The sequence below is a fragment of the Anomaloglossus baeobatrachus genome, chromosome 4 (assembly GCF_048569485.1).
Source record: "Anomaloglossus baeobatrachus isolate aAnoBae1 chromosome 4, aAnoBae1.hap1, whole genome shotgun sequence".
Classification (NCBI taxonomy): Eukaryota; Metazoa; Chordata; class Amphibia; order Anura; family Aromobatidae; genus Anomaloglossus; species Anomaloglossus baeobatrachus.
The window spans coordinates 672,402,028-672,424,924 of NC_134356.1; the positions used below are offsets into that span (position 1 = coordinate 672,402,028).

Consider the following 22,897-nt stretch of genomic DNA (forward strand, 5'->3'; position numbering starts at 1 on the left):
ATTGCTTACTGACAGTCACAGTACACCCTGATCTTCACACGGTCACTTCAGGTATACACAGTGCAATACTTAACCCACTAATGCCCAAAGCCATCCCCTGGAAATAGCCATTGGGCTTCGTACCTCCGGAGCCCCTCTTCTGTAGGTTCTGCATTGTGTCTTTCTATGTATCTGTTATAGAAACGGCAGCATAATCGTCGACCACAAAGTGATTGTAGAAGTGACATTTAAGGAAGGTGTTAACGTGACGGCAGAGTGCGAGGAGATCTTCAAGGAAGTGGAGACGAAGCTAAACGAGGACACAAACAACTGCACCGGTAAGAAGGAAGGAGCAGCATGAGAGGGGATGTACTGACGAGCCCACCGCAGTGTCACACAATCGAGGGGTGGGCCACTTAAGAGATGCGGTGGGCTGAACTATAGCATTGAAACTGATTATCACTAACATTGATATATTATTATTATTATTAGTTTTATTTATTACTATTGAGTAGATCAAAACCATATAAATGACAGGTTATTTATATAATGTGTAAATCTCAGTGCTCCTGTTATTCAGGCCCTGTACTATGAATAACAACTCCTCCAAAATCAGAATGATGCCCCCACTATAGTATGGTAATATACAGCATATAGTAATATACTATAGTATATAGCCCCTAGTATACTGAACCACACAGCCCTCCATATACAGTAGGAAATCTATATAGCCCCCACACAGAATCCTGGACTCCACATCCCCAATATAAAGTATGGTGTCCCCATAGCCACCACACAGTATACTGCACCCAACAGCCCCCCATAAACAGTATGATGTCCCCACAGTCCCCACACAGTATTTTGGACTTCACAGCTCCCCATAAACAGGATGGCATGCCTACAGCCCCATACAGTATACTGGACCCAACAGCCACCCATACACAGTATGATGTCCCCACAGCCACTACACAGTTTACTGGACCCCACAGCTGCCTGAACATAATATGGTGTCTCCACAGCCTCTACACAGTATACTCGAGCTAACAGCCCCCCCTATACACAATATGAAATCCCCACAGTCTCCATACAGTATACTAGACTCCACAGCCCCCCATACACAGTATGTTGCGGTATCCCCACAGACCGTAGACAATTTACTGGACCCCACAGCCCCCTATACACAGTATGATGTTCCCACAGCGCCAATACAGTATACTGGACTCCACAGCTCTATACACAGTACAGCATTCCCACAGCCCCCAGACAGTATTCTGGACCCCACAGTCCCACATACACAGAATGGTTTCCTCCCATTTCCTACATATTATAGTGGACTTCACAGCCTCCAATATACAGTAAGATGTTCCTACAGTTTGGACCTCACAGGTTCCCATACACAGTAGATGTCCTCACAGCCCCGACACAGTATACTGGACTCCCCAGCTCTCCATACATAGTACAACATTTTCACAGCCACCACACCATATACTGGACCCAACAGCCCCCTTTATGCAGTATGGCGTTCCCACAGCCACCACACAGTGTACTGAACCCTACAGCTCTCTATACACAGTACAGCATTCCCACAGCCCCCACACAGTATACTGGACCCCACAGTCCCCCATACACAGAATTGTGTCCTTACAGCCCCTACACAGTATAGTGGACACCACAGCCCTCAATGTACAGTATGATGTCGCCACAGTCCCCACAGCCTTCAAATCCTAGTATGGTGTCCCCACAGCTCTTATACAGTATACTAGACTCCACAGTATGATGTCCCCACAGCCACTACACAGTATACTGGACCTAAGAGCCACCTATCCACAGTATGATATCCTCACAGCACCCACACAATATACTGGACTCCACACCCTCCCATACATAGTATGGTGTCCCCACAGCCCCTACACAATATACTGGACTCCACAGTATGATGTCCCCACATATACCACAAAATATACTGGACTCTACAGCTCTCTATACACAGTACAGCATTCCCACAGCCCCCACAATGTATACTGGGCTCCACAGCTCACTTACACGGCATGGTGTTCCCACGGTCTCACCCAGTATACTGGACCCCACATTCCCTATACACAGTACAGCATTCCCACAGACCCCATAACATATACTGGATCCCACAGCCCCCTTGCACAGTATTGTGTCTCCACAGCCTCTACACAATATATTTGAGTCCACAGTATGATGTCCCCACAGCCACTACACAATATGCTGGACCTAAGAGCCACCTATCCACTGTATGATATCCCCACAGCCCCCACACAATATCCTGAACTCCACATCCCCCCATTATCAGTATGATGTTCCCCCAGCCCCCACACAGTATACTGACCTCACAGCTCTGCATGCACAGTAGGGCATTTCCACAGCCCCCACACAGAATACTGAACTCCACAGCTGCTATATATAGTATGATGTTCCCACAGACCCCACAGAGCATACTGGACCCGCCAGCATCCCATAAGGAGTATGGTGCCCCCATAGTCCCCACACAGTATACTGGACCCGCCAGCATACCATAAGGAGTATGGTGTCCCCATAGTCCCCACACAGTATACTGGACCCACCAGCATCCCATAAGGAGTATGGTGTTCCCATAGTCCCCACACAGTATACTGGACCCGCCAGCATACCATAAGGAGTATGGTGTCCCCATAGTCCCCACACAGTATACTGGACCCACCAGCATCCCATAAGGAGTATGGTGTCCCCATAGTCCCCACACAGTATACTGGACCCGCCAGCATACCATAAGGAGTATGGTGTCCCCATAGTCCCCACACAGTATACTGGACCCACCAGCATCCCATAAGGAGTATGGTGTTCCCATAGTCCCCACACAGTATACTGGACCCGCCAGCATACCATAAGGAGTATGGTGTCCCCATAGTCCCCACACAGTATACTGGACCCACCAGCATCCCATAAGGAGTATGGTGTCCCCATAGTCCCCACACAGTATACTGGACCCGCCAGCATACCATAAGGAGTATGGTGTCCCCATAGTCCCCACACAGTATACTGGACCCACCAGCATCCCATAAGGAGTATGGTGTCCCCATAGTCCCCTCACAGTATACTGGTACTGGACCCACCAGCATCCCATAAAGAGTATGGTGTTCCCATAGTCCCCACACAGTATACTGGACCCGCCAGCATCCCATAAGGAGTATGGTGACCCATAGTCCCCACACAGTATACTGGACCCACCAGCATCCCATAAGGAGTATGGTGTTCCCATAGTCCCCACACAGTATACTGGGCCCGCCAGCATACCATAAGGAGTATGGTGTCCCCATAGTCCCCACACAGTATACTGGACCCACCAGCATCCCATAAGGAGTATGGTGTCCCCATAGTCCCCACACAGTATACTGGACCCGCCAGCATACCATAAGGAGTATGGTGTCCCCATAGTCCCCACACAGTATACTGGACCCACCAGCATCCCATAAGGAGTATGGTGTCCCCATAGTCCCCTCACAGTATACTGGTACTGGACCCACCAGCATCCCATAAAGAGTATGGTGTTCCCATAGTCCCCACACAGTATACTGGACCCGCCAGCATCCCATAAGGAGTATGGTGTCCCCATAGTCCCCACACAGTATACTGGACCCACAGCCCCTCCATACACTATATGATATTTGCACAGCCAACACACAGTATAATGGACTGCAGGGCCCCAATGCACAGTATGATGTCCCCTTAGTCTACACCCAGTCTACTGGATCCCACAGCCCCCCATATACAGTATTATGTCCTTAATTATACACAGTATGAGGGCACCACAGTCATGCAAAAGAGATAGGATCACCAGAGATTGCACAGCAAACCTCTTATTAGTTCACAAACCTTTGTCATCACTATATTATCTCCTCTTTTACAGGCGACCTGTGCTTTACTGATGTAAAGGTCACGCAAGGACAACTGCTGACCACGGATGGTGAGTGGACACAAATGCTCTACCCTGTGTCCTAGGTATCACCACTGATTTTATGGTTTATATCTCACCAAATCCACTGCTATTACCAAGGGTATATTTATCACTGGGTAGAAGTATACATTTTGAAGGTATAGGTAATACAGAATTCAGTCATCAAGCGTGGTCCTACCACACAAGTAGCCACACTGGCTTTTTCCATTGTCTTGCACCACACCCACCACCAAGAAGCGCCCGTTGTAATTTCCTAGTAGGAACAGAACAAGGTTGAACATACATACTGTTCCTTCTGCCTTCGCAGGTGTCTGCAAAGAGAAAATGCCCGAAGGGTTCAATGACTTCTACACTCCTCTGCTGACCACAGACGGCCTGACCTGTGTGTCCTACTGCGAAGAAATCTCTCCAAAATACAAGAACTGCAACAGTGGAAGCTGTGCCATAAAGAAATATCAGGGACCGCAATGCTTGTACGTTTTATCCAGAGCTGACATCTTGGTCTCCTTCTCAGGTTATCAGTTTGCATGTTTACATCAGCAAGATCCATAAGTTCTTCATCTAGCTTCCATATCTGTTTTTGCTTCCCCTTCACCCCCCATGGTCACCCTTTTTTTTTCATTTTGACTTGAATGATCAAAAGATACGTCCACACCAAGAAGCTGAGGAGGAAGGTCCTGGAGATGTCCTCTTTGTCTTCTTGAGGATGCCCTTTGTTAGAGTTACTAGATGTAGACCGATCTCGGTAATGATCTTAAATATATACATGCTATTTTGGGTACTACAGTCCTCCCATTTAATTTGGGTGCTTTACGTATGCAAACCACTCACAAGAGCATCGCTGTGCTCAGATACGCTCGGTGCTCAGCCCAGTGAGAGCCGTTTTGTAGCTCCAGCGTCCTTGCAGGGACGCCGGCTTACTTACCGCTGCCGCCAGGTTGTGTCCTCTCTCGCAGCTCCATGGACACTCATGTGTTCGCTAGCCTCCCTCTCCATCCAGGGCCTGTGCACGCCGCACAGGCTCTCTAGAAATACACTTAGGGCACGCGTGCACACTGGCCCTCCTCTAAAAGGGCCGGAGTTCCCTTTCCCGCTACTTGTCAGGTCATGTTATCGCTGTGTCGGTCACCTGTACCTGTCTTCCCATACCTATTTATCCCTACTGTGTCCCCTATATCTGTCCGTACTCATCTGCCTGTCTGCCTCAGTTATCCCACCTAAACCAGTCTGCGCCTGTGCTCCTATCTGAGACTGTCTCCTGTCCGAGGGGGTCAGCTACCACAATCCCGATCACTGCCATGGGAGTGGTACCTGACATCTACCTCGCGGCATTTGCTTAATTAAGCCCCTCCCACTAAAGGGTAAGCCTGGATCCCCTTGTGGTCCAGAACGGCCAACAACACCCACTCGCTGCCTCTACACCGGACGTGAGCATTACAGTGTTTGAATGGGGGTAACAACAATGTAGAAAAATTTTAAGAAGATCAGTCCTAGTAGAGAAAGAAGAACATTTGTCCAATAAGATATATTATAAAGATTCATATTTTTTATCTGTGCTATTGAATTATGGAATAAAAAAATTAAAATGACTGTTATATAAGACTCTGCTACCGTGAGGAGAGCGGAGACTGGGTTGCATTGCTCCCTTCTCCAATGGCTCCAAAACTTACTCCAGTTGTTAACTTCCCAGCTGTGACCCCACAGGACTGACGTGACTTTTCTTCTTCTGTACAGATGCCCTGATACCAATAACTACATATACACCTCTTCAGACTGCACAGGAAGACTTTCCAAGTCAGGTGTCTACGGAGGAGTTGGCACGGCCATCGCAATATTAGCCATCATTGTCATTACTGTGGTGGTTTTCCTGGTTAGAGAACGCAAGAAGAAGATGTCGGGGTGAGTGGATGTTACACATGTTTGATAATGCGGTTCCTCTAGGGAGGGGCCTCTTGATTACATTCTTCACTACCAAGTATCAGAGGCAACCATGTTGGCATTTTAAGGACATTTAAGCCCCAGGGATGCTTGGAAATACCCCTAGTTCCACCCAATCCAAAGAATTAGGCAGTGTTTATACAAAACCGAACCCATTTCAACCAAATTGTGCATATTTTGAACTGCTACCAGCACTGTGCACTCTCCAAGAGCCCCTAGTGTGTTTGCATGTGTACCGCCCCGGTGTTGGTCGGGACGCTCGGATCCGGGATCTTGGCTCAAGTGGGGGTTCCAGACCTGGCTTGACGGACACTTTGAGCTCTAAAGAGGGGGTATTTACAGGGGAGAAGTTTGTGACGCCACCTGTGGGTTGCGGTAATGGGAGTACCACCGCTGCTGGAGGGAGTACCGAGGCAGATGGTGTGGGGCAGCAAGGTGTCAGTCCCTCCACAAGTAGTGAAGGCCCCGGACTCAGGGTTTTTGGTGGTTGTGGTGGTTAGTTGGGAGAACAGGGTGCAGGGATCAGGGTACTCACTGTGGTAGTCGTGGTGCTGGATGAGGATTACAACGTAGACGCACACACTGTGGTAAACCAAAGTCTCTGTGTACCGCTACCACGGCGGGGAGCCCGTCTGGGTGTTCGCTCCCACTGGTGTCACTTGGTAATCCAGAGCCTGCCTCCGTGCACAATTTTAGTTGTCTGTTGTGGCCCCTTGGCTTGAAGCTGTTGGGGCCCCGCTAAATATATGTAGTCTAGCTGTGCTCTTGATGGCTGGCACTTGGGATTTCAGTGGGTTGTTTTATCTCGAGAACCCTATCCCCCGCGTTGTGCTGATGCTTTCAATCTCTGAGCTCTTAGGGAAGTTCATGAAGACACTCTCCCTCCCAGGTTAATTATCAGGACATTGAATCGGTTCCTGACCTAGGGTCCTGTACCCCACCGAGCTCGGTACTGGTCCGGTTATTGGGCTTGCTGGTGCCGACTGTCCTCCAAGACGATGTCCGTCGCACCCCTTTCCAATGTCCCTGCTACCAGTCCCCGATTCCTGTGGTCCCGGACCACCGTCTGCGAAACAACCAAGGTCTCGCTCCTCGGGATCTAAAACTCCCAGCTCCTCATTCTTTGAGCGCTCTCACTGTTCTGCTCTGCTTTCCACTTTCTACCTCCCACCAGTCTGCCTGACCCCTAAGTGGGTGGCCCTGCTCTAGCCTGACCATCCCACTGGGGTTGTCTAACATGCATGATGTGAGGTGTGGTTGGGATTTGTGGTGCTAATGGAGGTGACACCGGTTATTGGGAACCATAGGTCCTGCATCCTGGGGGACAGGATGTAGTTCCCTGTAGCACCCTGATATAGTCAGGGGCGCTACACATGATCTTCCTCCATGCTGTATATGATCTTGTAGTTTGGAGGTCTAATTACATAAGGTTTTAAGCCTTTTTTTTTCTTTTAAGGCAATTATATATTTGATCGCAGAAATGGCTCAGGCTTTTTAGGTGAGGCCAATAATTGATATGATCTGATACTTAAGACTCAGTATAAATGGCTGCACTATACTAATGCCATATGTATGGCCTAATATATTCTGGTGCTTGTTAGCCAATCCAATTAATTTGGTAGTGTCGGACTCATACTGAGAATGGGAACATAGCTTCATCATAACTTAGAAAGGAAACAAGAGCTAGCACTCTAAGCTACCTCTGACCCCTGTTGAGCTACGAACCCCTGGTATGAACAGATAATAGGATACACATTTTTAACATCATGACCTTGAGACGAATGATACACATGTTCTTGCATGGTGGTGCAGACTGTGCATCCGCCCCGAATTAATATCAGCCAGATGGATGGGGTTGAATTTGCCATATTTCATATCTATGAAAAGCTAAAATCATGATAGGAAATATGGCATTAATATCCTTTACCTTGGACCTCCTGGGGGGCAGATATCTTTAAGATTAGGGATCTCATATTTTTGGGCACCCGATCCACATCTTAATGGCCATCCCCATCTGAAGTCACCAAGGGGAGTCATGTGAGAGTCATTGTACCTAATAAATACAGATTCTGAGCTACAATAATTGTTTAATACTGGAAGATACAGCTCACTGTAGGATTGTTCCATTTTCAATCAGAATGCTTTACTTCATATAAAAGAATTTTATCATTCCTGCCAAATCAGGTCTTGTATTTTGATTTGTTTATCACTTTTATTTTATGTAACTGTATATACTATATTGTTTTGTAAAATCATTTGTATATTTTTAGAAACACTGCCTACATTTCGGATTAAATATATAAAATGCAATAGATTTGTTCCTCTTGCTCTATAAACACATCCCTGAAGCCTTGTGAGGCCCAATGTTACCACTAACAGGTGTACAATTAGCCTGTATAAACAATTGATGGTGGTAGCTAGCTTTCTTGGGGTTATCGTGGGGCTTGGCAATGACCATACCGAAGTGTATATATATATATATCTATACTCCATGTGTTGGAATTGGGTGTGTATATACTATACGTTCATTGTGAAAGCATCCAATAAATAGTCTGGCAGCAAAAGCAAATGTGACGCCCCGGCCTATCAGGTCATCACAAGGGTGCCATGCAATCTGCCCCTCTGCATGGTACCCACTCCTCCTTGGTTATGGGTCCTGTCAATTTGGTGTTGCTACCAACAGGTATACCAAAAGTCCTGAGGAACACTCTGCACCACACTCACCAGCCACCCATTGGGCAGCCTGAGGGGAATAGGGCCACTCAGATGGAGGGATGGAAGAGGGAGGGCAGAGATGTCAGTTGAGCCATAGGAGTTAAGCAGTGAGCAGCGGTGACAGGACAGGTCATGCTGTGAAGCTGGGCTCCTGCACCCGTCCCAGGTGCCAGACGTTGGACTGGCCAGAAGGAGCTGGAACCCTGGTCGCAGGGGGTAGTGGCAGGGCGCATGGTGCTGTTACAGAGAGCAGGCCGGCTGCCTTGTGCTACAACCGGGCAGGGGCCAGGGCACGACGGGGTACGAGGACCCTAAACTGGGAAGAAGCGTCACACAGCCCAATAATTCACCCGAAGGGAACGAAGTCTTGAGGAACCGTTTCCAACCCGCTCCAGAATCGGGGTACTAGCGCAACGAGGGGGATAGGACTTCCCACAACCGTCCAGAAAATCCCAAGTGTGAATCCTGAGAGCAGGCTCACCGTGCTAGCCACACAGGTGAGCGGGACCCGAGTAGTTCCAAGCAAAAGGGATCCACCAAGTTACACACAGTGCCAAGGTACAAGGCTTCAGACCAACCAGCAACACCAAAGGGGCACGGACCCAGCGTGCTCGACCAACAGAGGCAGAACATACAAGAGTTTGGTTTACCTGGTGTCAGTGACTTTGGACGGTGTGAGTACCTGATATCCCTCTACTCCCGACGGGTTCCCCCCGCTCAATCCATTACCGAGTCCCGGGACACCATCCCCCTGCCCACGGAGGGATTAACATCTCAAGCTGCCACACCATCGTCACCGGGCTCCCCAAACGGCAGCAGTGGTCTCTCACGTTACCACACACCGTGGGTGGCGTCACGAACATTATCCCGTTCACTATCCACAAACAATTCCCCCTTTTTATTCCGGGTAGCCGCGTGACCCCACCTCGGATCCGGAGACCCCTCGAGCCACTGTGGATCCGGGTCCGAGCAGCCCGTCGGCTGTCACGGGGGCGGCACACAGACATCGCCTCATCCATGAATAGTCTGTCATATGCGTATTGGTCTGTTGATTGGAGGCAGCGGACTGCTGTTTGTGACATTTGGTGGTGGCAGCAATGGGATATCTGTGTGATCTCCCTGACTACCTCCTAACAAATCAGTGGTAGCGGCGGCATTTGTGCGATTCCCTGACTGCCTCTTGACAAGAAGCTTAAAGTGGTTCATGACTATTTAGCAAGTGCATCTTATTAGGTCCAGGGTGGAGTGAGAAAATAATGAATCCTATACCCACTATTGGACCTTCTGCCCCAATAGTTTAGCTGTCGTTTAGTGGTCACTAGTGGGATGTAGAGGTCACTTGACTCCCACCAATTAAACGTTAATATCAGGAACAGTGATGAGCGAGCATGCTTGTTACTACTCGGTACTCGCACGAGTATCACTGTACTCGGGCTACTCGGCGGGGACCGAGTAATCTCGCGATACTCGTGCTGTACTCGTGGTCTTCATCCCTGCATGTTGGCGCTCTTTTGAGAGCCAGCCCTCATGCAGGGATTGGCTGGCAGACCACTGCAATGCCACAGCCCTGTTAGTTGTGGAATTGCAGTGATTGGCCGGCCTGCACAGCGTGACCGAGCCTTTATACCGGCGGGCGCGCTGTGCTCTGCTCACAGCCATCCAGACAGTCAGTGCAGGGAGAGTGTTGCTGCTTCAGGGAAAGGTTTGCGGCCCTTTATAGTTAGTTCCGGAGCAGGGCTGCAAACAGTGTGACCAGAAGTCCTTCTCAGGACTATTCTAGTTGTATACAGGCAGGCAGGGTATAGCCAGGTCGGAGTACAGTAGCAGAGTCCTTCTCAGGACTATTGTTGCTGTATACAGGCAGGGTATAGCCAGGTCAGAATACAGGCTAGTGACCAGAAGAGTCCTTGTCAGGACTATTGTAGCAGTATACAGGCAGGCAGGCAGGCATGGTATATAGCCATTCCTAGTGGTGACCGTATACCAGCCTTCATCATATCTGGGGCTGGTGTACACAGTCTAAAACAGTCCAGATAGTGTCAGACTTCTCAGTAATTGTCGCTCCTAAAAACCTGTTAGGTTCTTAGTGCGTCCGTGCTTGCATTTAAAAACCGCACGTGTGTGCCTGTCGGTGGCAGCGTACAGGTGCACGATTTGCACAAACTTGGATATAACGCACAAGTCTAGTGAATACACGTCAGCACAGCATTGCAAAATGCGCAAGGGCGTTGGCAAGGAACAAGGAAGTGGACGTGATGGTGGTGCAGGCAGAGGCCGAGGTCGTGGGCAAGCTCTAATTTCGCCACAACAAAGGGCCACATCTAGTCGCTCGCACGTCCTGTCCCAAATTCTTGGGGACCGCAGCAGTACACCGCTCTTGAACCAAGACCAGTGTCAACAGGTTGTTAGTTGGATAGCGGATAATGCTTCCAGTCAGATTGGCACCACCACAAACACTCTGTCTTCCACACGGTCAAGTGTCAGTAGCCGTGATACTGCACCGCACATTTCAGAACCTGATCCTCCTTCCTACCACAAGGCTGAGTACACGTCCACGGACATTACTGATCCCACACTTGGACACTCGGAAGAGCTGTTCACGTTTCCATTCGCACATTCTGGCCTCTCGCCAGCTCATGTTAAAGTGGGTCATGAGGAGATCGTATGTACAGATGCCCAAATATTTGAGCAGCCACGTTCTCACGAAGTTGGCAACGTGTCTCAACAAGGGGTGGACGATGATGAGACACAATTGTCAGGAAGTCAGGAGGAGGAGCAGGGTGCGGAAGAGGAAGACGACGTGGTGGATGATCCAGTAACTGACCCAACCTGGCAGGAGGATATGCAGAGTGAGGACAGCAGTGCACAGGGGGAGGGAGGCGTAGCATCCCAACAGGCAGTAAGAAGCAGGGTGGTGGCTCCAGGCAGAAGTCAGGCAACCGTTCCCCGGAACAACAACACGACACAAGGTGCCTGTACAAATGTTAGGTCTTCCCGAGTCTGGCAGTTTTTTAAGTTGGCTCCAGATGATTCTAAAAAGGCCATTTGCAACACCTGCCGTGCCAGCATCAGCAGGGGTACCAAAACTAGCAGCCTGACCACCACCAGCATGATCAGGCACATGTCAGCCAAGCACCCGACTTTGTGGGAAGTACAACAGAGTCGAGGAGCAGTGCTTGCTGATGTCACTGCTACGTCTTCGCTGGTTGTGCATGCGAGCCAATCCCCTGTCCATGCTGCCTGCGAACAAGCCTCCTCCGGTCCTGCACCTGCAGTTGCCTACGCAGAAATAACACAATCATCAAGCACGTCCTTGTCCCAGCGCAGCGTTCAGTTATCCATTCAGCAAACCTTTGAACGCAGGCGCAAATACACTGCCAACGCCCCACATGCCACAGTTCTAAATGCTAACATTTCGCGACTGCTTGCGCTGGAAATGTTGCCTTTTAGGCTGGTGGAGACAGAAGCATTCCGCGACCTGATGGCGGCAGCTGTCCCACGTTACTCGGTCCCCAGCCGCCACTATTTCTCCCGGTGTGCCGTCTCCGCATTGCATAACCACGTGTCACAAAACATCACACGTGCCCTGAACAACGCTGTTTCACCCAAAGTCCACCTAACCACAGACACGCGGACAAGTGCTTGTGGGCAAGGCCGCTACATCTCGTTGACGGCACACTGGGTTAATATTGTGGAAGCTGGGACCCAGTCTGAGCGAGGGACGGAACACGTCCTTCCCACACCAAGGTTTGCAGGCCCTACCTCAGTCAGGGTTTCACCCACACTCTACAGCTCCGGAATGTCATGCTCTTCAGCCTCCTCCTCCTCCTGCGCATCCTCATCCACTTTACCCTCCACACCAGTCCCAAGCTGGAAGCACTGCAGCACTGCCTCGGCGAAGCGGCAACAGGCTGTGCTGAAGCTAATCTGCATAGGTGACAAACCCCACAATGCAGAAGAGGTGTGGACAGCTCTGAAACAGCAGGCAGATCACTGGCTCACACCTCTGAACCTAAAGCCAGGAAAGGTCATATGTGACAATGGCCGGAACCTGGTGGCGGCTTTGAGGCGAGGCCAGCTGACACATGTTCCATGCGTGGCCCATGTGCTCAACCTCGTGGTTCAGCGGTTTCTAAAGTCATACCCAGAGCTGTCTGATCTGCTGGTAAAAGTTCGCCGCCTGTCTGCACATTTTCGAAAGTCACCTACTGCTTCAGCCAGCCTTGCCGGCTTTCAGCGCCGTTTGCATCTTCCGGCTCACAGACTGGTGTGTGATGTCCCCACGCGTTGGAATTCAACTCTGCACATGTTGGTCAGGATATGTGAGCAGAAGAGGGCAGTTGTTGAGTACCTGCATCACCTAAGCCGTCGGGAAATGGGTCAAACTCCACACATAACACCTGAGGAGTGGAGATGGATGTCCGACCTATGTACCATCCTCCAAAACTTTGAGGACTCCACCAAGATGGTGAGTGGTGATGACGCCATTATTAGCGTCACCATACCGCTACTCTGCCTTCTAAAACGGTCTCTGCTCAAAAACAAACATGATGCATTGCAGGCGGAGCGCGATGAGTTGCAGCAAGAAACAGTAGTGGGTGTGGGTGATAACACACAGCCCAGCCTCGTCTCATCACAACGTGCAGTGGAGGACTATGACGAGGAGGAGGATGAAGACATGGAGCAACTCTCCGGCCAAATTGAGGATATGACATGCACACCAGTCATATCCTCGGTTCAGCGTGGCTGGCCAGACGACAGGGTAGGTGAGGAGGAGGAGGAGGACAGCATGTTCAGTCATCGTGTTGGTCAGGCTACTGAAGTCCTGGCTGTTAAGAGTCTTGCGCACAGGGCTGACTTTATGGTAAGCTGCCTGTCTCGTGACCCTCGCGTTAAGAACATCTTGGCTGACAATCATTACTGGTTGGTAACACTGTTAGACCCACGCTACAAGGAGAACTTTATGTCTCTTATTCCCGAGGCGGAGAGGTCAACCAAAATGCAGCAGTTCCGGAAGGCCATAGTCACCACGGAAGTAGGCAAAGCATTCCCCTCACAAAACGCAAGCGGCATAGGTCAGGAATCAGTGGACAACCAAGGCGTACAGCCGAGAGAGGCACAAGTCCAATCCGCCAGAGGTGGGGGAACAGTCTTTAAGATGTGGGACAGTTTTCTCAGCCCCTCACGTACCACAGCCCCTGAGGTGCGGGGTAGTGCCACAAGAAATCCTAAGTTTGCCCAGATGCTCAAGGAGTACCTTGCAGATCGAACAACTGTACTCCGACATTCCTCTGTGCCTTACAATTATTGGGTATCCAAGGTGGACACGTGGCATGAATTGGCTCTCTACGCCTTGGAAGTCCTGGCCTGCCCTGCCGCTAGCGTTTTGTCAGAGCGTGTTTTTAGTGCCGCAGGTGGAATCATTACAGATAAACGCACCCGCCTGTCAACTGAAAATGCTGATAGGCTGACTCTGATCAAGATGAACAAGGGTTGGATTGGGCCAGACTTCACCACACCACCAGCAAATGAGAGCGGAATTTAAAGTTTGTAACGGGAATTTGCCATGTACCTCCACTCACCCATAGGTACACACTTCTGGACTTTGGATAATCGCTGGACTGCTCCTCCTTCTCCTCATGCGCCACCATGATGACCGTTACAATAGTTAGGCCTTTGTTTCAGGTATACCCCCAGTGGTAAATTTTTTCGCCCATTCTTTGCAGAATGGACATTACAACGACAGGAGACCCGCTCCTTTGCAATGGGAACAATGTTTTGAGGCCCTCATGCACGTCTCTATCCAGGGACAACGTGGAGCCTCCCAATTTTTGGCTGCCCTGCCTAAGGGCTACATTATAATACACCCACTTCCTGACAATGGACACTTAATGTTTTGAGGCCCTCATGCACGTCTCTATCCAGGGACAACGTGGAGCCTCCCAATTTTTGGCTGCCCTGCCTAAGGGCTATACTATAATACACCCACTTCCTGACAATGGACACTTAATGTTTTGAGGCCCTCATGCACGTCTCTATCCAGGGACAACGTGGAGCCTCCCAATTTTTGGCTGCCCTGCCTAAGGTCTATACTATAATACACCCACTTCCTGACAATGGACACTTAATGTTTTGAGGCCCTCATGCACGTCTCTATCCAGGGACAACGTGGAGCCTCCCAATTTTTGGCTGCCCTGCCTAAGGACTATACTATAATACACCCACTTCCTGACAATGGACACTTAATGTTTTGAGGCCCTCATGCACGTCTCTATCCAGGGACAATGTGGAGCCTCCCAATTTTTGGCTGCCCTGCCTAAGGGCTATACTATTATACACCCACTTCCAAAGTATTTTTGTGAAATGACCCCCGGCAGCATGTAGAAACCCTAAAAATGGCACAAAAGTCTCAGAAGAGTGCTCAAATGACATGGCAACAGCATGGGGAAGACCCCTTGAAGCATTTATCACTCAAAAGTCACAGCTGTGAACAATTTTGTCCGCGTTTTACGCCATTTTTACTGACTCACCAGAAAACCTTCAAAAATGACACCAAAATGAATTTTCATGGCGGAAATGTTAAGGGCACATACCCAATAGTGAGATAGAGCTAATGTATGTTACTTTTTGAGATTAATACATGAAAGATTTTACGTAAAACATTGTGTGGCACTCCGATCTCCCTGAGAAGAGACGTACATAAAGGCCTCTGAATCTAATGTGCCCATTTTGAGGAAGTGAGTCTTTGTAGTATTTTCCTTTGCCAGGGCAGTCCAAAATTGTGAGGTTCACCAATGCCCCTGCATACAGACGTGCATGATGGCCTGTAAGCCTGAAGTGCCCATTGTAAGGAAGTGGGTCTATTGTAGTATAGCCCTTTGGCAGGGCAGCCAAAAATTGGGAGGCTCCACGTTGTCCCTGGATAGAGACGTGCATGAGGGCCTCAAAACATTAAGTGTCCATTGTCAGGAAGTGGGTGTATTATAGTATAGCCCTTAGGCAGGGCAGCCAAAAATTGGGAGGCTCCACGTTGTCCCTGGATAGAGACGTGCATGAGGGCCTCAAAACATTAAGTGTCCATTGTCAGGAAGTGGGTGTATTATAGTATAGCCCTTAGGCAGGGCAGCCAAAAATTGGGAGGCTCCACGTTGTCCCTGGATAGAGACGTGCATGAGGGCCTCAAAACATTGTTCCCATTGCAAAGGAGCGGGTCTCCTGTCGTTGTAATGTCCATTCTGCAAAGAATGGGCGAAAAAAATGACCACTGGGGGTATACCTGAAACAAAGGCCTAACTATTGTAACGGTCATCATGGTGGCGCATGAGGAGAAGGAGGAGCAGTCCAGCGATTATCCAAAGTCCAGAAGTGTGTACCCATGGGTGAGTGGAGGTACATGGCAAATTCCCGTTACAAACTTTAAATTCCGCTCTCATTTGCTGGTGGTGTGGTGAAGTCTGGCCCAATCCAACCCTTGTTCATCTTGATCAGAGTCAGCCTGTCAGCATTTTCAGTTGACAGGCGGGTGCGTTTATCTGTAATGATTCCACCTGCGGCACTAAAAACACGCTCTGACAAAACGCTAGCGGCAGGGCAGGCCAGGACTTCCAAGGCGTAGAGAGCCAATTCATGCCACGTGTCCACCTTGGATACCCAATAATTGTAAGGCACAGAGGAATGTCGGAGTACAGTTGTTCGATCTGCAAGGTACTCCTTGAGCATCTGGGCAAACTTAGGATTTCTTGTGGCACTACCCCGCACCTCAGGGGCTGTGGTACGTGAGGGGCTGAGAAAACTGTCCCACATCTTAAAGACTGTTCCCCTACCTCTGGCGGATTGGACTTGTGCCTCTCTCGGCTGTACGCCTTGGTTGTCTACTGATTCCTGACCTATGCCGCTAGCGTTTTGTGAGGGGAATGCTTTGCCTACTTCCGTGACTATGGCCTTCCGGAACTGCTGCATTTTGGTTGACCTCTCCGCCTCGGGAATAAGAGACATAAAGTTCTCCTTGTAGCGTGGGTCTAACAGTGTTACCAACCAGTAATGATTGTCGGCCAAGATGTTCTTAACGCGAGGGTCACGAGACAGGCAGCTTACCATAAAGTCAGCCATGTGCGCCAGACTCTTAACAGCCAGGACTTCAGTAGCCTGACCAACACGATGACTGAACATGCTGTCCTCCTCCTCCTCATCTACCCTGTCCTCTGGCCAGCCACGCTGAACCGAGGATATGACTGGTGTGCATGTCATATCCTCAATTTGGCCGGAGAGTTGCTCCATGTCTTCATCCTCCTCCTCGTCATAGTCCTCCACTGCACGTTGTGATGAGACGAGGCTGGGCTGTGTGTTATCACCCACACCCACTACTGTTTCTTGCTGCAACTCATCGCGCTCCGCCTGCAATGCATCATGTTTGTTTTTGAGCAGAGACCGTTTTAGAAGGCAGAGTAGCGGTATGGTGACGCTAATAATGGCGTCATCACCACTCACCATCTTGGTGGAGTCCTCAAAGTTTTGGAGGATGGTACATAGGTCGGACATCCATCTCCACTCCTCAGGTGTTATGTGTGGAGTTTGACCCATTTCCCGACGGCTTAGGTGATGCAGGTACTCAACAACTGCCCTCTTCTGCTCACATATCCTGACCAACATGTGCAGAGTTGAATTCCAACGCGTGGGGACATCACACACCAGTCTGTGAGCCGGAAGATGCAAACGGCGCTGAAAGCCGGCAAGGCCGGCTGAAGCAGTAGGTGACTTTCGAAAATGTGCAGACAGGCGGCGAACTTTTACCAGCAGATCAGACAGCTCTGGGTATGACTTTAGAAACCGCTGAACCACGAGGTTGAGCACATGGGCCACGCATGGAACATGTGTCAGCTGGCCTCGCCTCAAAGCCGCCACCAGGTTCCGGCCATTGTCACACACGACCTTTCCTGGCTTTAGGTTCAGAGGTGTGAGCCAGTGATCTGCCTGCTGTTTCAGAGCTGTCCACACCTCTTCTGCATTGTGGGGTTTGTCACCTATGCAGATTAGCTTCAGCACAGCCTGTTGCCGCTTCGCCGAGGCAGTGCTGCAGTGCTTCCAGCTTGGGACTGGTGTGGAGGGTACAGTGGATGAGGATGCGCAGGAGGAGGAGGAGGCTGAGGAGCATGACATTCCGGAGCTGTAGAGTGTGGGTGAAACCCTGACTGAGGTAGGGCCTGCAAACCTTGGTGTGGGAAGGACGTGTTCCGTCCCTCGCTCAGACTGTGTCCCAGCTTCCACAATATTAACCCAGTGTGCCGTCAACGAGATGTAGCGGCCTTGCCCACAAGCACTTGTCCACGTGTCTGTGGTTAGGTGGACTTTGGGTGAAACAGCGTTGTTCAGGGCACGTGTGATGTTTTGTGACACGTCCTTATGCAATGCGGGGACGGCACACCGGGAGAAATAGTGGCGGCTGGGGACCGAGTAACATGGGACAGCTGCCGCCATCAGGTCGCGGAATGCTTCTGTCTCCACCAGCCTAAAAGGCAACATTTCCAGCGCAAGCAGTCGCGAAATGTTAGCATTTAGAACTGTGGCATGTGGGGCGTTGGCAGTGTATTTGCACCTGCGTTCAATGGTTTGCTGAATGGATAACTGAACGCTGCGCTGGGACAAGGACGTGCTTGATGATGGTGTTATTTCTGCGTAGGCAACTGCAGGTGCAGGACCGGAGGAGGCTTGTTCGCAGGCAGCATGGACAGGGGATTGGCTCGCATGCACAACCAGCGAAGACGTAGCAGTGACATCAGCAAGCACTGCTCCTCGACTCTGTTGTACTTCCCACAAAGTCGGGTGCTTGGCTGACATGTGCCTGATCATGCTGGTGGTGGTCAGGCTGCTAGTTTTGGTACCCCTGCTGATGCTGGCACGGCAGGTGTTGCAAATGGCCTTTTTAGAATCATCTGGAGCCAACTTAAAAAACTGCCAGACTCGGGAAGACCTAACATTTGTACAGGCACCTTGTGTCGTGTTGTTGTTCCGGGGAACAGTTGCCTGACGTCTGCCTGGGGCCACCACCCTGCTTCTTACTGCCTGTTGGGATGCTACGCCTCCCTCCCCCTGTGCACTGCTGTCCTCGCTCTGCATATCCTCCTGCCAGGTTGGGTCAGTTACTGGATCATCCACCACGTCGTCTTCCTCTTCCGCACCCTGCTCCTCCTCCTGACTTCCTGACAATTGTGTCTCATCATCGTCCACCCCTTGTTGAGACACGATGCCAATTTCGTGAGAACGTGGCTGCTCAAATATTTGGGCATCTGTACATACAATCTCGTCATGGCCCACTTCAACATTAGCTGGCGAGAGGCCAGAATGTGCGAATGGAAACGTGAACAGCTCTTCCGAGTGTCCAAGTGTGGGATCATTAATGTCCGAGGACGTGTACTCAGCCTTGTGGTAGGAAGGAGGATCAGGTTCTGAAATGTGCGGTGCAGTATCACGGCTACTAACACTTGACCGTGTGGAAGACAGAGTGTTTGTGGTGGTGCCAATCTGACTGGAAGCATTATCCGCTATCCAACTAACAACCTGTTGACACTGGTCTTGGTTCAAGAGCGGTGTACTGCTGCGGTCCCCAAGAATTTGGGACAGGACTAGAGTTGAGCGAGGTTCGTGGTTCGAGGTTCTCCAGTTCTAAGCTCGAGTGATTTTTGGGGCTGTTCGAGATCGAACTAGAACTCGAGCTTTTTACAAAAAGCTCGATAGTTCTAGATACGTTCGAGAACGGTTCTAGCAGCAAAAAGCAGGGCTTTTTACAGCTACAGTGAGCAGGAGCCATCGCTGGCAGCCTGCCACAAGCTGGTAACCAAGATAAACATCGGGTATCCAAGCAAAGCGCTTTGGTTAGCAACCCGATGTTTATCTTAGTTACGTGCAGGAAGCCCACACTTCCCGCTCAGCTCACTCCGCCCCCTCCTGCCCGCGGCATGTACACATACATACACACACACACACACACACACTCTCACACATGCACCCCCCACCCCCTCCCCCCCCTCCCAGCTACAGTGTGCAGGAGCCATCGCTGGCAGCCTGCCACAAGCTGGTAACCAAGATAAACATCGGGTATCCAAACAAAGCGCTTTGGTTAGTAACCCGATGTTTATCTTAGTTATGTGCAGGAAGCCCACACTTCCCCGCTCAGCTCGCTCCGCCCCCTCCTGCCCGCGGCATGTACACATACATACACACACACACACACACACACTCTCACACACGCACCCCCCCCCCCCCGCTCGGCTTACCTGCGGTGATGAAGTCCCGCCATCCCGACCTCAGCGCTGTCACTGTCCTCCATGGCCGCCGCTTGTCACATCGCCTCTCGCTTCCGACCCGAGACTGACACTGGCGGTGACGTCACGGACCTCTCGCGATATTTGGCTGTGAAGGCGGCGGTCATTGACCTCAGTGACAGGGGCTGTCAGTGTGCTGGAGATCAGCGCAGGTAATGTACCTCGCTGACAGCAGCACTTGTCACCCCCCTGCAGTGACCTGGGCTGACCCATTGATGTTAGCTCAGGTCACTGCATTGCTCTCCCAGCCAATGGGGAACATCCTGCTCTTCATTGACTGGGACAGTGTGGATCGTCATGGCAACCCCTTGGATTACAGCAGACCTGGATTTGTTTTTCATTCTAATAAATTGGTTAAAGAGGGAATGTTTTGGGGAGTGTTTTTTCAAATAAAAATGTGTTTGTCGTCTATTTTTTTTTTATTACTGACTGGGTTGGTGATGTCGGGTATCTGATAGACGCCTGACCTCACCAACCCCAGGGCTTGATGCCAGGTGACATTACACATCTGGTATTAACCCCATATATTACCCCGTTTGCCACCCCACCAGGGCGCGGGATGAGCTGGGGCGAAGCACCAGGATTGGCGCATCTAATGGATGCGCCACTTCTGGGGCGGCTGCGGCCTGCTATTTTTAGGCTTGGGAGAGTCCAATAACCATGGACCTCCCTAGTCTGAGAATATCAGGCCCCAGCTGTCTGCTTTACCTTGGCTGGTGATCCAATTTTGGGGGACCCCTACGTGTTTTTTTTTTTTAATTATTTATTTAATTTAAAATAACAGCGTGGGGTGCCCTCAGTTTTGGATTACCAGCCAAGGTGAGGTTGCCAGCTGTGGTCTGCAGGCTGCAGCCGTCTGCTTTACCCTAGCTGGCTACAAAACTAGGGGGAACCCTACGTCATTTTTTTTTTTCATTTTTTTGGCTAAATACAAAGCTAAGCACCCCTTAGTGCCACATGAAAGGCACCAAAGGGTGCTCCACTTTTTCTCCACTTTTTCTCCACTTTTTCTCCACTTATGGAGAATAAGTGGAGAAAAAGTGGAGAAAAAGTGGAGAAAAAGTGGAGAAAAAATAGAGAAAAAGTGGAGAAAAAATGGAGAAAAAGTGAAGAAAAAGTGGAGAAAAAGTGGAGAAAAAGTGGAGAAAAAGTGGAGAAGAAGTGGAGAAAAAGTGGAGAAAAAAATGGAGAAAAAGTGTAGAAAAAGTGGAGGAAAAAATGGAGAAAAAGTGGAGAAAAAGTGGAGAATAAATGGAGAAAAAGTGGAGAATTTTTTTCTCCACTTTTTCTCCACTTTTTCTCCACTTATTCTCCACTTTTTCTCCACTTATTCTCCACTTATTCTCCACTTTTTCTCCACTTTTTCTCCATTTATTCTCCACTTTTTCTCCACTTTTTCTCCATTTATTCTCCACTTTTTCTCCATTTTTTTCTCCACTTTTTCTCCACTTTTTCTCCACTTATTCTCCACTTTTTCTCCACTTATTCTCCACTTATTCTCCACTTTTTCTCCACTTTTTCTCCATTTATTCTCCACTTTTTCTCCATTTTTTCTCCACTTTTTCTCCACTTTTTCTCCATTTTTTCTCCACTTTTTCTCCACTTTTTCTCCACTTATTCTCCACTTTTTCTCCACTTTTTCTCCATTTATTCTCCACTTTTTCTCCATTTTTTTCTCCACTTTTTATCAAATTTTTCTCCACTTTTTCTCCACTTTTTCTCCACTTTTTCTCCACTTTTTCTCCATTTATTCTCCACTTTTTCTCCATTTTTTTCTCCACTTTTTCTCCACTTTTTCTCCACTTTTTCTCTATTTTTTTCTCCACTTTTTCTCCATTTTTTCTCCACTTTTTCTCCACTTTTTCTCCACTTTTTCTCCACTTTTTCTCCATTTATTCTCCACTTTTTCTCCATTTTTTTCTCCACTTTTTCTCCACTTTTTCTCCACTTTTTCTCCACTTTTTCTCCACTTATTCTCCACTTTTTCTCCACTTATTCTCCACTTATTCTCCACTTTTTCTCCACTTTTTCTCCATTTATTCTCCACTTTTTCTCCATTTTTTTCTCCACTTTTTCTCCACTTTTTCTCCACTTTTTCTCCACTTTTTCTCCACTTTTTCTCCATTTTTTCTCCACTTTTTCTCCACTTTTTCTCCACTTTTTCTCCACTTTTTCTCCACTTATTCTCCACTTTTTCTCCACTTTTTCTCCATTTTTTCTCCACTTTTTCTCCACTTTTTCTCCACTTTTTCTCCATTTTTTTCTCCACTTTTTCTCCACTTATTCTCCACTTTTTCTCCACTTTTTCTCCATTTATTCTCCACTTTTTCTCCACTTTTTCTCCATTTTTTCCTCCACTTTTTCTCCACTTTTTCTCCACTTTTTCTCCACTTTTTCTCCATGTTTTTTCTCCACTTTTTCTCCACTTTTTCTCCATTTATTCTCCACTTTTTCTCCACTTTTTCTCCATTTTTCTCCACTTATTCTCCACTTATTCTCCACTTATTCTCCACTTTTTCTCCACTTTTTCTCCATTTATTCTCCATTTTTTTCTCCACTTTTTCTCCACTTTTTCTCCACTTTTTCTCCATGTTTTTTCTCCACTTTTTCTCCACTTTTTCTCCATTTATTCTCCACTTTTTCTCTTCTTTTTCTCCACTTTTTCTCCACTTTTTCTCCATTTTTTTCTCCACTTTTTCTCCACTTATTCTCCACTTTTTCTCCATTTATTCTCCACTTTTTCTCCACTTTTTCTCCATTTTTTCCTCCACTTTTTCTCCACTTTTTCTCCACTTTTTCTCCACTTTTTCTCCACTTATTCTCCACTTTTTCTCCACTTTTTCTCCATTTTTTCTCCACTTTTTCTCCACTTATTCTCCACTTATTCTCCACTTATTCTCCACTTTTTCTCCACTTTTTCTCCACTTTTTCTCCACTTATTCTCCACTTTTTCTCCACTTTTTCTCCACTTTTTCTCAATTTTTTC

At 48.9% G+C, this 22,897-nt stretch overlaps 1 protein-coding gene across 1 annotated transcript in view; it reads left to right on the plus strand.

Annotated features, from left to right (window-relative positions):
• LOC142302087 (uncharacterized) overlaps positions 1-22,897 on the plus strand; it is a 92,815-nt gene that overhangs the window by 49,589 nt on the left and 20,329 nt on the right. Inside the window, exons 5-8 of the mRNA XM_075343166.1 lie at positions 181-317; positions 3,893-3,949; positions 4,248-4,413; positions 5,675-5,839. Coding sequence (XP_075199281.1) covers positions 181-317; positions 3,893-3,949; positions 4,248-4,413; positions 5,675-5,839 — 525 coding nt within the window. The remainder of the gene's footprint in view (positions 1-180; positions 318-3,892; positions 3,950-4,247; positions 4,414-5,674; positions 5,840-22,897) is intronic.